Source organism: Eptesicus fuscus, chromosome 4, assembly GCF_027574615.1.
Source record: "Eptesicus fuscus isolate TK198812 chromosome 4, DD_ASM_mEF_20220401, whole genome shotgun sequence".
In the NCBI taxonomy this organism is placed as follows: domain Eukaryota; kingdom Metazoa; phylum Chordata; class Mammalia; order Chiroptera; family Vespertilionidae; genus Eptesicus; species Eptesicus fuscus.
Genome location: NC_072476.1, coordinates 70,317,135 through 70,328,661, shown reverse-complemented (window position 1 = coordinate 70,328,661; position 11,527 = coordinate 70,317,135). Strand labels below are relative to the sequence as shown.

The 11,527-nt window shown below is 38.9% G+C and overlaps 1 protein-coding gene across 1 annotated transcript in view; it reads right to left on the bottom strand.

Moving 5' to 3' along the window:
- Positions 1-7,651: 7,651 nt before the first annotated feature.
- The window catches only part of HOMER1 (homer scaffold protein 1), an 89,206-nt gene continuing 85,330 nt past the window's right edge, over positions 7,652-11,527 (bottom strand). The window contains exon 9 of the mRNA XM_008161976.3: positions 7,652-7,924. Within this exon, the coding sequence (XP_008160198.1) occupies positions 7,736-7,924 (189 nt within the window). The 3' untranslated portion in view covers positions 7,652-7,735. The remainder of the gene's footprint in view (positions 7,925-11,527) is intronic.

Sequence of the window (11,527 nt, the reverse complement as noted above, 5' to 3'; positions counted from 1 at the left end):
GGATCTCAATAGAACACAGTTTGAGTATCATTGCCTCAGACATGAGTTTATTTACACGTATTATTATTGTGTAAAATTTGCCTGGTTTTCTGACACTCCACTCCAGGCTTCCATGAGTGCCCACACTTTGGTTGTTCACTCTTCCCTCTTGGCCGTTCCTTCTGTTTCCTTGACAAGCTCTGGTCCTGTCCTGCACCTGGCCCACAGTGACATGTTCATCTTATTCTCCCCATTTCTATGCCCTCAATTACCATGGCCTATGCTGACAACTCCCAGATATCTATCTCCCAAACAGATAGCTGATATTTCTCTTCGAAGCTCCATTTAGACTTGTATCCACTCGGATGTTCTACTGACATCTTAAACTCAAAACAGAACTCATTATTCATCTTACTCTGTCTCACCTCCTCTCCTGAATTTGCTCTCTCAATAAATGGGATTGTTCATCTGGTTGTCCAACTCAAGAGATCTAGGAATCATCCCACATTCTTCTTTTTCCCTGTCATCTACATTAGCCAATCAGTCCTACTAATTCCAACTTCTAAATACTCTGAACACCTTCTCCATTCCCACTGCCACTGCCATGATGGGGGATTTATTGTACTTCACACAACTACCTAGACGTATAAAACATGTTTTTGTTACATCACTTCTTTACAGAAAATCCTTAAATACCTCTGCATTTCCTTCAGAATAAAACCCAAAATTTTCACACAACTTAAAGTCCTTCCTGTTCTTCCCTGTGCCTACTTCTCCATTATACTCTGCAATTCTCTTTCACTTCTTTTCTGCTAGTTAGCTCCTACTCCTACAAGACTCAAGCAGGTACCATCTCTTCTGGGAAAGACCTCTCCACTCCTCTTGCCTCTGGGCTCCCTCGTGTGAGTGCTCTCCTGATCCCAGCACTTTACACTGTAAAGTACGTGTGTCCTGCACTAAATTGTGAGCGTCTCTCTTGTTTTGATTCCAAAATAGAATAACAGGTGGGGCATAACAGGTGCTCAATAAATATTTTAGTTGCAAGAGTAAGAGGCATGACTTAAGAGGCCAATGGGTCACTTACAGGTCTATTAACAAAGCACTAACCCCACAACTGTGACTTCCCAGTGAGACGGCACCTTGCTCTATGAACCTTTTCAATGAACCCAATTCAAACCCAATCCTTTTGGTTCCTCAAAAAGTTAAAGATAGAATTAACACATTATCCCACAATCCCACTCCTAGTTGGAAAGGAAAACAGGGACTCAAACACTTGTACATGAATGTTCACTGCAGAATTATTCACAATAGCCAAAAGGTAAAAATGACCCACATGTCAACGGACAGATGAATGGATAAAGCAAATGTGGTATATCTGTACAATGGAATATTATTCAGCATTCAAAAGAATGAAATTCTGATATATGCCACAATATGAATGAACCTTGAGAGCATTTTACTAAATGAAAAAAACAGACACAAAAAGACAAATATTGTATGATTCTACTTATGTGAGGCATATTACCATCCAGTGAGTTCCTTCTGTGGCTGAGCCAATGGCTTGATCAACCTGGAGAGGCCTCAACTGCTGTGGAACCAGAACCAACCACACACTCAGTACTGATTGCTGAACTGCTATTTAGTGGAGGGGATGAGTTGTGCAGGTTTACAACTTGTTTCACTAGGGAACTTAAGAGATGAGCTGCCTTTCCAAGGCCTTTGGAAATAGTTTGATACGTAAGTTTCACAGACTGAATTCTGCATATGAAACGACTTTCCTTATATTATCTGAAGCTCGTAAATTTAAAAAATTGGGACTAAAACATGACATCTGCCAACAAAATATGACTTACAACTGAATGACAATAAGCATTGTCAAAATCAAAGAAGGCTAAAGGAAGAAGTTCGAGGAGTATGAATATAAAATATATAATTAAGAAGTACCCTAACAGAGATATTCTAGAGAGGCAAGGAAGGCAAGCTAGAGGGAAAGATTGTACCAGAAACATGAGCAAGATTTCCACCTTTTTAACTGATGTACTGGATGACCAGCCCGATGGCTGCAGGTGCAATCATTTGAGCCTCTTCCCTGCCTTCCTCCACCCCCTCCCAAAAGAATACCTCTGAATAGGCCCCTCTACGTAGAAATGAAATGTCAAACAGTTAGTATAGTGCCTGTCATACACAGATAGTCAACAAACACTCCTTTATGTTCCACTTCATACTGAAGTTGTCAGGAAATCATTCACTTCAAGTACATGTGCTTTCTAGCCATGTTTTCTGAAACAGTCATTCCACTTAAGGTATAACAATCAAATAGGTCATAGACAGAGGTCATAGATATATGACTTACTACATATATGCACATATAGTAACTTGGTTATATAACACAGGTAACATCATGAATGTTGCTAGAAAAACTACCAATAAAAGACATTTTTCTATGCTACAAAAATGGGCTTAATTTTGCATTTATTAGGCACCCATTATCACTTTAATTTGGTGTTATTAAAAGAAAGCAGAGTAATATGTCTGTCCCTGGGTAGATCGGATGTGAAAATAACTGACAAAAGTAGGTCAGAATCCCACAGCATGGTGAGTTTGAATGTTAGGTGTGTCATATCCTATCTAATAAAAGAGGGAATATGCAAATTGGCCATCATTCCATCACAAAGATGGCAGCGCCCATAGCCACAAGATGGCAATGCCCAGTCCTCTTAGCCCCACCGGAGTCCCCCAGTCCTGGGGGGGGGGGGGGCGGCTGCTGAGAGCGGGCAGCGTGAGCAGCCTGGCAGAATGCTTGCTTTGTTGCCGCGGTGACGAGGCAAGCATTCCACCCCGGCCACGGAGGGCCTCTGGGCAGTGGGCACGGAGTGGCCGGGGTCGGGGGGGACTCTTGCATCATCGCCCTGGTGACGAGGCAAGCGTTTCGTGCTTGGCCGCAGAGGGCCTCTGGCCAGGCCAGGCACGGAATGCTTGCGTCTTTGCAGGCTGGGCTGAGGGACCCTCCTCCCCCGCCCCTGCTGTACGAATTTCGTGCACTGGGCCTCTAGTTAGGTTATAAATCCTGACGAGACAAACTTCAAGGTCTTCTGAGAGCCTTTGAAATTCACGAGGACAACTCCCAACTCGTTTATTTAAAAGCAACAGCAGGTAGGAAATAGCACTTGTATGTGTCTCTGGCTATCCTGCCATCCCTTAGATAAAAACTGGTCATCATGCTCCTACTCTTTTGCTGGCTCTGACCTCCCCCTCAAAAAAAATCCTCTTCTCACTCTGACACTCCTGGTATCCTCTGGAATGTGTCCTTGAAAGGAAAGAAGTATCCTCAAAGAGATCAGTGATTCCATCAGAAGTCTATTGGGAGCTGTGGCCTTTTCCCTATTCTATCTCGTCCAGATGTAATTTCTCTCCCTATGTAACCTGTTTTTGGTAAAAATGACTTACAATGTTTCTTTTCCATCTGGTGTAAAAAGCACTACGCAGTGAGTGCTGAGTTTTTGAGGGTTTTTTTCTTGGATGAAATTGTTAGCTATTTTATAAGGCAATATATAAACAAAAAAATGAAAAACATTTGCCCTGGCCGATTAGCTCAGAGCATCGGCCTGCAGACCAAATGGCTCCCGGTTTGATTCCCAGTCAAGGGCAAATACTTTAGTTGCAGGCTCCCCAGCCTTGGTAGGGGTGAGTGTAGGAGGCAGCCAATCGATGTGTCTCTCATGTCAATATTTCTTCTCCCTCTTCTTTCCTCCCTTACACTCTCTCTAGAAATCAATGAAAAATATATCCTCTGGTGAGGGTTAAATAAGTAAATAAAAACATCATGTCTTCAATTCAATTAACTGTTTCTATTTGTGTGACATCTACATATCAGATTCCCATAGAGAAAAACTGTCATAAAAATGTAAGGTCCAATTTAATGTGAATATGAGGAACATCTCCACAACTAGAGTAAGGTGAATGATGCATCTGTTGACATTCTAAAAAGATCCATTTCTAATAATTTTCAAAATACTCTTACATGAAAATCATCTTAACAAATTAACGGTATAATACGCTACTTGAGAAATTTTTAAAAATATGTCATTCTCACCTACTACTTATCTGAAAGTTTTCTTCTTTAAGTTTTATATAATTTACTTCATGAATGATAAAAGAACAATGCTAAATATCCAGAAGACGAAAATTCATTGAAGACTATTTTATAACTTCAAACACAGAATTTCAGGATGTTAAAGTCATTTGATGTCAAATAAACAAAAGAATTTCTTGAAAAACAAACAAACAAACACTGCCACCTAACAAACGTTCCCCCTGCCTGCCTCCCACTCCAGAACGGACAGAAATCAGGTGCGCAGGAGAGGGCAGGCCAGCTGCGTACTCCAGAGTTAAATGAAAACATGGAAGACTGTAGCACACTTGTTAAAGAATGAATTTAATTTGAACAAGGAATTTAATTCTTTAACAAACCAATGAGTTTAAAAAGGTGGTACTGGTTTAATTTTGAGTGTCCCTTTTTCAAGTTCCACTTGGAAAAAAAAAGTGTAAGTTTTTTCTCTACTGTAATTGCTTCCCAACAGTTCAATGACAGCAAAACATTAAATCTATGATGGTGCTGGAGCTCTTCTGTAAGGGCAGAGATGCACCTTCACGAACTTTGTAAAATCTGCGGGAAGGGAGAGAAAAAAGAGAGGGGAAGGGAGGAAGAAGGGGGAGAGGGGAGAGAGAGGAGGGGAGGAGGGAGGGAGGAAGGGAGGGAGGGAGGGAGGGAGGGGAAGGGGGGGAGGGAGAGAGAGAGAGAGAGAGAGAGACCAAAACTAATTTTCCAGGCAGGAAAATACTTACAAAACCTTTTATGTCAAAGTTAGGGTTTCACAACAGATCACACTAATGTAAAATCCAATAGCACCTGTAAGATTTAAGTAAATGCTGCCATCACTTGAATGCTTTTTAAAAAAGTATCTGTAAAAGACTGAGGGAAAAAAAGATAAAGTACATTCTCCAGAGAACAACAAATGTATTTCAAAATAAAAACTGTATTTTTGTCTTTCTTTTTTTTTTCCAGTTGTTTTTTTGTACAAGAATTCAGTTTTCATATAATAACTTATACACAACGGGATCACCCTCTGCTCTCCTTTCTGTGTCACTTCGAGTCCACATGTTCAGGCTACAGTCCCCAACATTGTTTTCTGACAAATATATTACCACAGTTTGATCTAAATATAGATACATTATATAATATTTGTCTCTGGGAAAATCAAATGTTAATACGCAAACTTTTATTTCTATAATACAGAAATGGAGAAAACTACAGTAGGCACACAACCTAATTATGACTTGAAAATGATGACTCTAGATACTCTCCTACCGTAAATCAATGTTTAAAATAGTCTTAAGATTTTATTTATATGTGCACTTGTGTCCACCTTATCCCATATACTGTACACGTCTAATGACAATCTGGGAATTTAAAGGTGCAGCCCTCAAGAAATTGTTAGATCACTTAAAAAAAATTAGGCTCTATTGGACAAGGAAAAAACTCAGAAAATTTCCAATTTTAAATTTCATATAGTAGGAAAATATTAAAAATAATTTTCTGTATATACATATGGGTATATGTATATATTGAGCTACACACATCTCACATATCAATACAACTCAAGTGGAGACATTTTGATGAGTTATTTTCCCACTATATAATAACTATGTCAAAATTTAAAAATATCTTATTACATCGTTAAAATAATTCACTTACCATTTCAACAGCTTACACTGTTTATTTATTTTTATTTTTAACTCTTCATATCTACATTCCCTGATCCCTAGAGTTAAATCCCCTATTTAAGTCAAAATCTGGTGCTCTTTGTTACTCAGAAACTGATAGATAAAATCACATCTACTTTAAAATTCTATCAATTAAATAAAATTTTATTACCTGATTTGTCAGAGAAATATCTCAGCTCTGAGCTTGTGTACCTACATTACCTTCCCTGTAATACATAGGTGAGGAAAATACCCTAAAATAGATGGAGGTAACTCACATGATGTTATAGCACATATAATACATGATGATCAAGTGTCTGATAAAAACTTTTCAGAGACATCTGAAAACTCACTTTAGAAACTAACTTTAGAAACCATTTATTTTTCACTCTAATATAAATTAATATGTATGTATTTCCATACATACACATACATATATAAAACAAAATAGCCTATGCTGAGTAGCTGTTTGTGAGTGAAAAAAATGGTTACAAATTGATTAATTAGCTTAATTTTGTTCTTAACAAGTCAGTCTTTTGGGGGTACAAACCAAAAGTCAGTGCACTTTGTAGACTCCTCAGAGTCAGATTCCCAAGCATACACTTTAAAAAAGAACCCTCCTCAACATCGCAGGCATTGTACAGCGAGAATACATGGACTCTGATGCAACTCCTACTCCATATGCAGACTAAACAGCACGTGCCTTACTTTTAAAATAGCTTCTTAAAAGAAATATATAAAGAAATGCATCTTTGCTAAAAGTCTTTTAAAATTACATCAAAACAACATTAAAACCTGTTCACTGAGAAGAGCCTATTGAATTGAATTCCTGTGTTGAAATGCCTAGTTAACAGTTCAGAATATTGCCTTGTGAGGTTTGACTAGAGAGATGGTTGGCGTGAAGATCCAGACAGAGTACACGGCTCAATCCCAATAGTCCTCTGATCCGCGGTTTGATGGAAGTGGATCCCTTTTAAAATAGCTATACACCTGAAAGTGATCTATAATAAACAGTTCCCCAATAACCATAATTATTTGTAAATTGAAATGCGTTGATCATTCAGAAAAAGATTTCTTGCAAAAAAGATATAAATAAAGGTAACTGCATATTCTGTAAATATACCTAACATTGCTAGACCAGACCGTCAGTGACGGGCTGCTGCATTTCAGTACTGTGTCAAATTTATTAGAAATTTAAAAAGGAAAATTTCTGAGGGACTCAGCTGCCTTCGTTAGTTGGCTTTAAAATGTGTAATAAAATGGGAGACAGTATCTTCTCATAAATACATGGAATCAGTATGGAAAAGTAAACTATACAGTGACAAGGTTAGAGAACACCGGCGTGCAGCAGAGTGGTCACCAGAGTGAAATATCTTCCCGCCTGAAAAAAGGGAAGAGCTCTACACACACCCTGTCACAGCAAGCATGTTTCAATTAAAGACGCAGCGCGCTCTCACTCCTGGCAAGAATTAACTGGTAATGACACTGCTTCTCAACAGTGCAAAAATATCCTGAGAAATTATTCAGATTATAACAAAAGACAGGGCTTTCGTCACTAAGTTTTTTTTTGCACAAAACACAGCTTTAGATATCATAAATAAATTAAGTTAAAAAGCAGATAGCCTTCACTGTGTTGAACACAAAAAGGGGATGTGACCCAGACATGGTTAATTCTCCCATTGGCTAATATCAGGAAAAAAAGAAAAAAAAGGATTGCATTAAGTGTCTATTTATAATTTTCTAGTTAACTATGGCCAATAATATACATGGAGGTAATTTGTAGTTCAAGTGTTTCATCTCTTTTTTCCCCAACTAGCTACAAGCTGGATTCTAAAATTTACACTGAAATATACAATTCCAATTTTCAAAAAAAATCCTCCTCCTGGAGGAGTGATATTTAAATTTTTTGTGCAATCTTGATGCAGAGCCCAAACAGTCCTATGAAGGGAGACAGTGTATTTTTTAATCAATTGGCACTGAAATTTCACTTTCCTTAGCTGCATTCTAGAAGCTTGGCCAAGTTATCTCGTAACTCTGTTAGTTCAAATATTTTTCCATCGAGAATTTCTAAGAGTGTCTTCAGGTTATTACGAAAAGCTTCTTGTTCATTCTGACTTTTCTCCAGACGTTGCTCTAAGTCAGACAGTTGTCCCTCCAGGTCTTTGTTCCGAATTTCTACTTCCTTTAGAAACAAAAGTGTGATATATATACATGTCAGTTAACGATTTAAAAAACGATATAACTTTTGTTATTTCCAATATTGTGGTAGTTATGAATCTCAGATTAACACAATTTTAGGAGAGATTTCAGACTTCACCATCTGAGAAATCCATGTGGTTTTACTGACTGGTTTGTTCATGAACCCACCTACCCATCTAACAAAAATTTCCTGACTGCTTATTTGTGACAGGCAAGCCCCTGGGCACTTCAAACACCGAGACAGTACTGAAGACCCATTTAGAGGACTATCTGCATCTCATTTCTATTTCTGCTACCATGCTGTTCCTAATGCACAACTGTTCGCAATCTTTGGTGAAAGCAGGCAGAGAAAAAGAGGGAAGTTAATGTTTTCTCCTTATTGGCAATTCTGGAGAAATACTAAGAGAAGAAAATGACTTCGTAAATGAAGTTTTAGGATCCTCTGAATATGTTAATTATTCTTTGTTTTGCCACAAGAGCGAATGAATGCATGTGATAGAAAACATAGTTCAATTGCTAAAAAACAATAGTGAAGATATATAATAACTACATATAAGAATTATAAAGATAATTCCAACATACTAGAAAACAAGGAAAGAAAAAGAATCACCAAAAAAGGAAGTTCATGGCAAAAAAACCCTAATTTTTTAACACATTAAATTCTGGCATACGGTACTTAGAAGTTTTTACTGCTCTAAAAATGTTTCTAAATGTGACAAATATAGTAAGCAATTCAATAAAATAAAATAACATAACATGAGCTTTGATATAATTTCAGTAAAAAATAAAATTGAGAAAAACAGCAGAAAACCAACTATTATACTTTAAATAAGCATATGAATTACAGATAAGCAATGAATTGACAGTTAAAGTAGTCCCCTTATCTGAGAGGGGACATGTTCTAAGACTCCCAGTGGATGCCTGAAACTGCAGAGAGTACCAAACCCTATATATACTGTATTTTTTCCTACACATACATACCTATGATAACATCGAACTTATAAATTAGGTACAGTAAGATATTAACAATAAAAGAGAGTATAACAACATACAGTAGTAAAAGTTATGTGAATGTGGTCTCTCTCCCAAAATATCTGATAACTGAGACAGCAACTAAGTGACCAACAGGTGGGTAGCCTATTCAATGTGGATACGCTGGACAAAGAGATGTTATGTCCTGCGGTAGAACAGAACAGGACAGCTGAAGATTTTATCATGATGCTCAGAATGGCATGCAATTTAAAACTTATAAACTTTATTTCTGGAATTTCCCATTTAATATTTTCAGACTGCAGTTGACCACAAGTAACTGTTTTTTGTGCAATCTTGATAAAAACTAAAAACCCTAGGTAAAGAGGGGACTACTGTATATAACCTTTCTAGAAAGCTCACTTTTACATCTGAGAGGACTGAGGTGACTGACACAATTTACATTCACGTATGCAAATTCTATGGAATAATAAAAACATTTTGGAGAAACCAAGATGGCAGCAAAGGTAAACACCTGAACTGCTGCCTTGCACAACAACTTCAAAACTATAACTAAAAGACAAAACGGACATCATCGATAACCACAGGAAGGCTGGCTGAGTGGAAATTCTACAACTAGAAGGAAAGAGAAAAGCACATTGAGACTCACAGGAGCTGCGGAAGGCAGAGGTACGGAGGCGTGTGCACGGAGAGGGCTGGCAACTGAGTATGCAGCTGGCTTTCTCAATAGGGAGGGAGACACAAGCTCCCGACTGCTCTGAACTCCAGATCTGGGCAAGACTCTGGGGACCCAGACTCATATGGGGAGAAACTGGACTGTCTGGCAGCAGGCGGAACTCGAGGGCGGCTTTCTCTCAGAGGTGCTTGCAGCGATTACCGCAGGACACTGAGACCTCCGCCCTGAGATCCCACGCCACAAAGCCATTGCTGTTTGCTCCGCCCTGAGACTCTGCCCCATCCAAGCTGAGCACAGAGGCTTTTGCATATGAATGGCCTGGTCCTTTGACTTCCAAACTTACCTAACAAACTGCAGCTGAGTCAGTGAGACCCAGAACATCCAAAAGAAGGCCCAAGGCCCCACAGCAGCTTGCATTGCTTCACAGGTGGGCCTCATCTGGGCACCTCCAAAACCCAAACAAAGAAGAGGAATCTGCAGATCTCTCCATAGCTCCTGCTGGGTGGCCTCAGGCAGAGGCTGAATTAGCATCTCCTTGGAGATCCAAGAGCCAGTGTACCCAGGGATCAGAGTGGGACCATCCAGATTACAACTCCTCAGATCCATAAGGGACACACTCAGGGGGCAGACTAAGTGAGCACCAAAGTCCCACTAAAGCAAGTCTTGCCTCATAAGGGTGTCTCCAGCACAGAAGTTCTCCCAGTGTAGACACAGCTGATCCTCACAGCCAATCGGCCTGGAGGTCAATTCCTCCCAGTGATACCAACAACAATCAAGGCTTAACTACAACAAGACTGTGCACACAGCCCACAAAGGGGTTCACCAAGAGTGTCCACCTCAGGTAACTGGGGAGGCTGAGCCACTGGGCCCTATAGGACACCTAGCACACAAAGCCACTCTATCAACAAGTGAATCTAAAAATCAAGTGAATAAAAAATCTGATGAGCAGAATAAACTGGTGAATATAATAGAATCAGGGGCATAGAAAGGGAGTGGACTGAATTCTCTTGGGGGGAAAGGGGTGTGGGAGGTGCGGGAAGAGACTGGAAAAAATCGTACACCTATGGATGAGGACAGTGCGGGGGGTAAAGACAGGGGGGGGGGTGGGAATTGGGTGGGAACCAGGTGGAGGGGAGCTCTGGGGGGGGGGGGAAGAGGAACAATTGTAATAATCTGAACAATAAAGATTTATTTAAAAAAACAAATAAAAACATTTTGGTGTAACACAATATGAATCAGCCTCAGAAAATATATTTCAAAAATGTTAGTATATCATTTAAAAATGTATAAGTCTCTAAAAAATTCTGTCAAGTCAGGATAGGGGGAAATTTTTTTAATTACTGAAAGAGAATTTGGTAAATATAAAGAACAGTATGTGAAGCAGATTTGTATGCATGAGGACAAACACCGGGAATTAATGTACTAATAAGAAATAGGAATTACTTCAGGGTTTTGGGATTATGGGTACCTTTTTCCAAAATTTGTCTTATAATACCTGTTAAACTTTTGAGAAAAATAACTGAGAAATGGCTTGAATACATAAGAGAGTAACAGTTGATTTAGGATTCCGAACATGTAGAAATGTTCATGGGCTTTGACAGAAATATCTAAGATCAAGGCTTAAGCCAGGATGTCACAGATGCGTTGCAACAGCCTGGGAAAATATAAAAAAGGAATTACGCAGCTATAATCACTTATAAATGAAGAATTTAAGGAATCCCAACCTAATCTTGAGGTATTTACGGTGAGATGTTTACCAGGTATGTTTCTAATCTCTTTCCTTTGAATAATCCACAAGATGAAGATAAGTAAATTGAGTGCAGAATCTGAAATCAATAAAATGCTTATCAATCCAGAAGCCCTGGAGGCTCTACACTATGAGGGAGAAAACAGACCCTGGGATCAAACCTAAAAATGCCA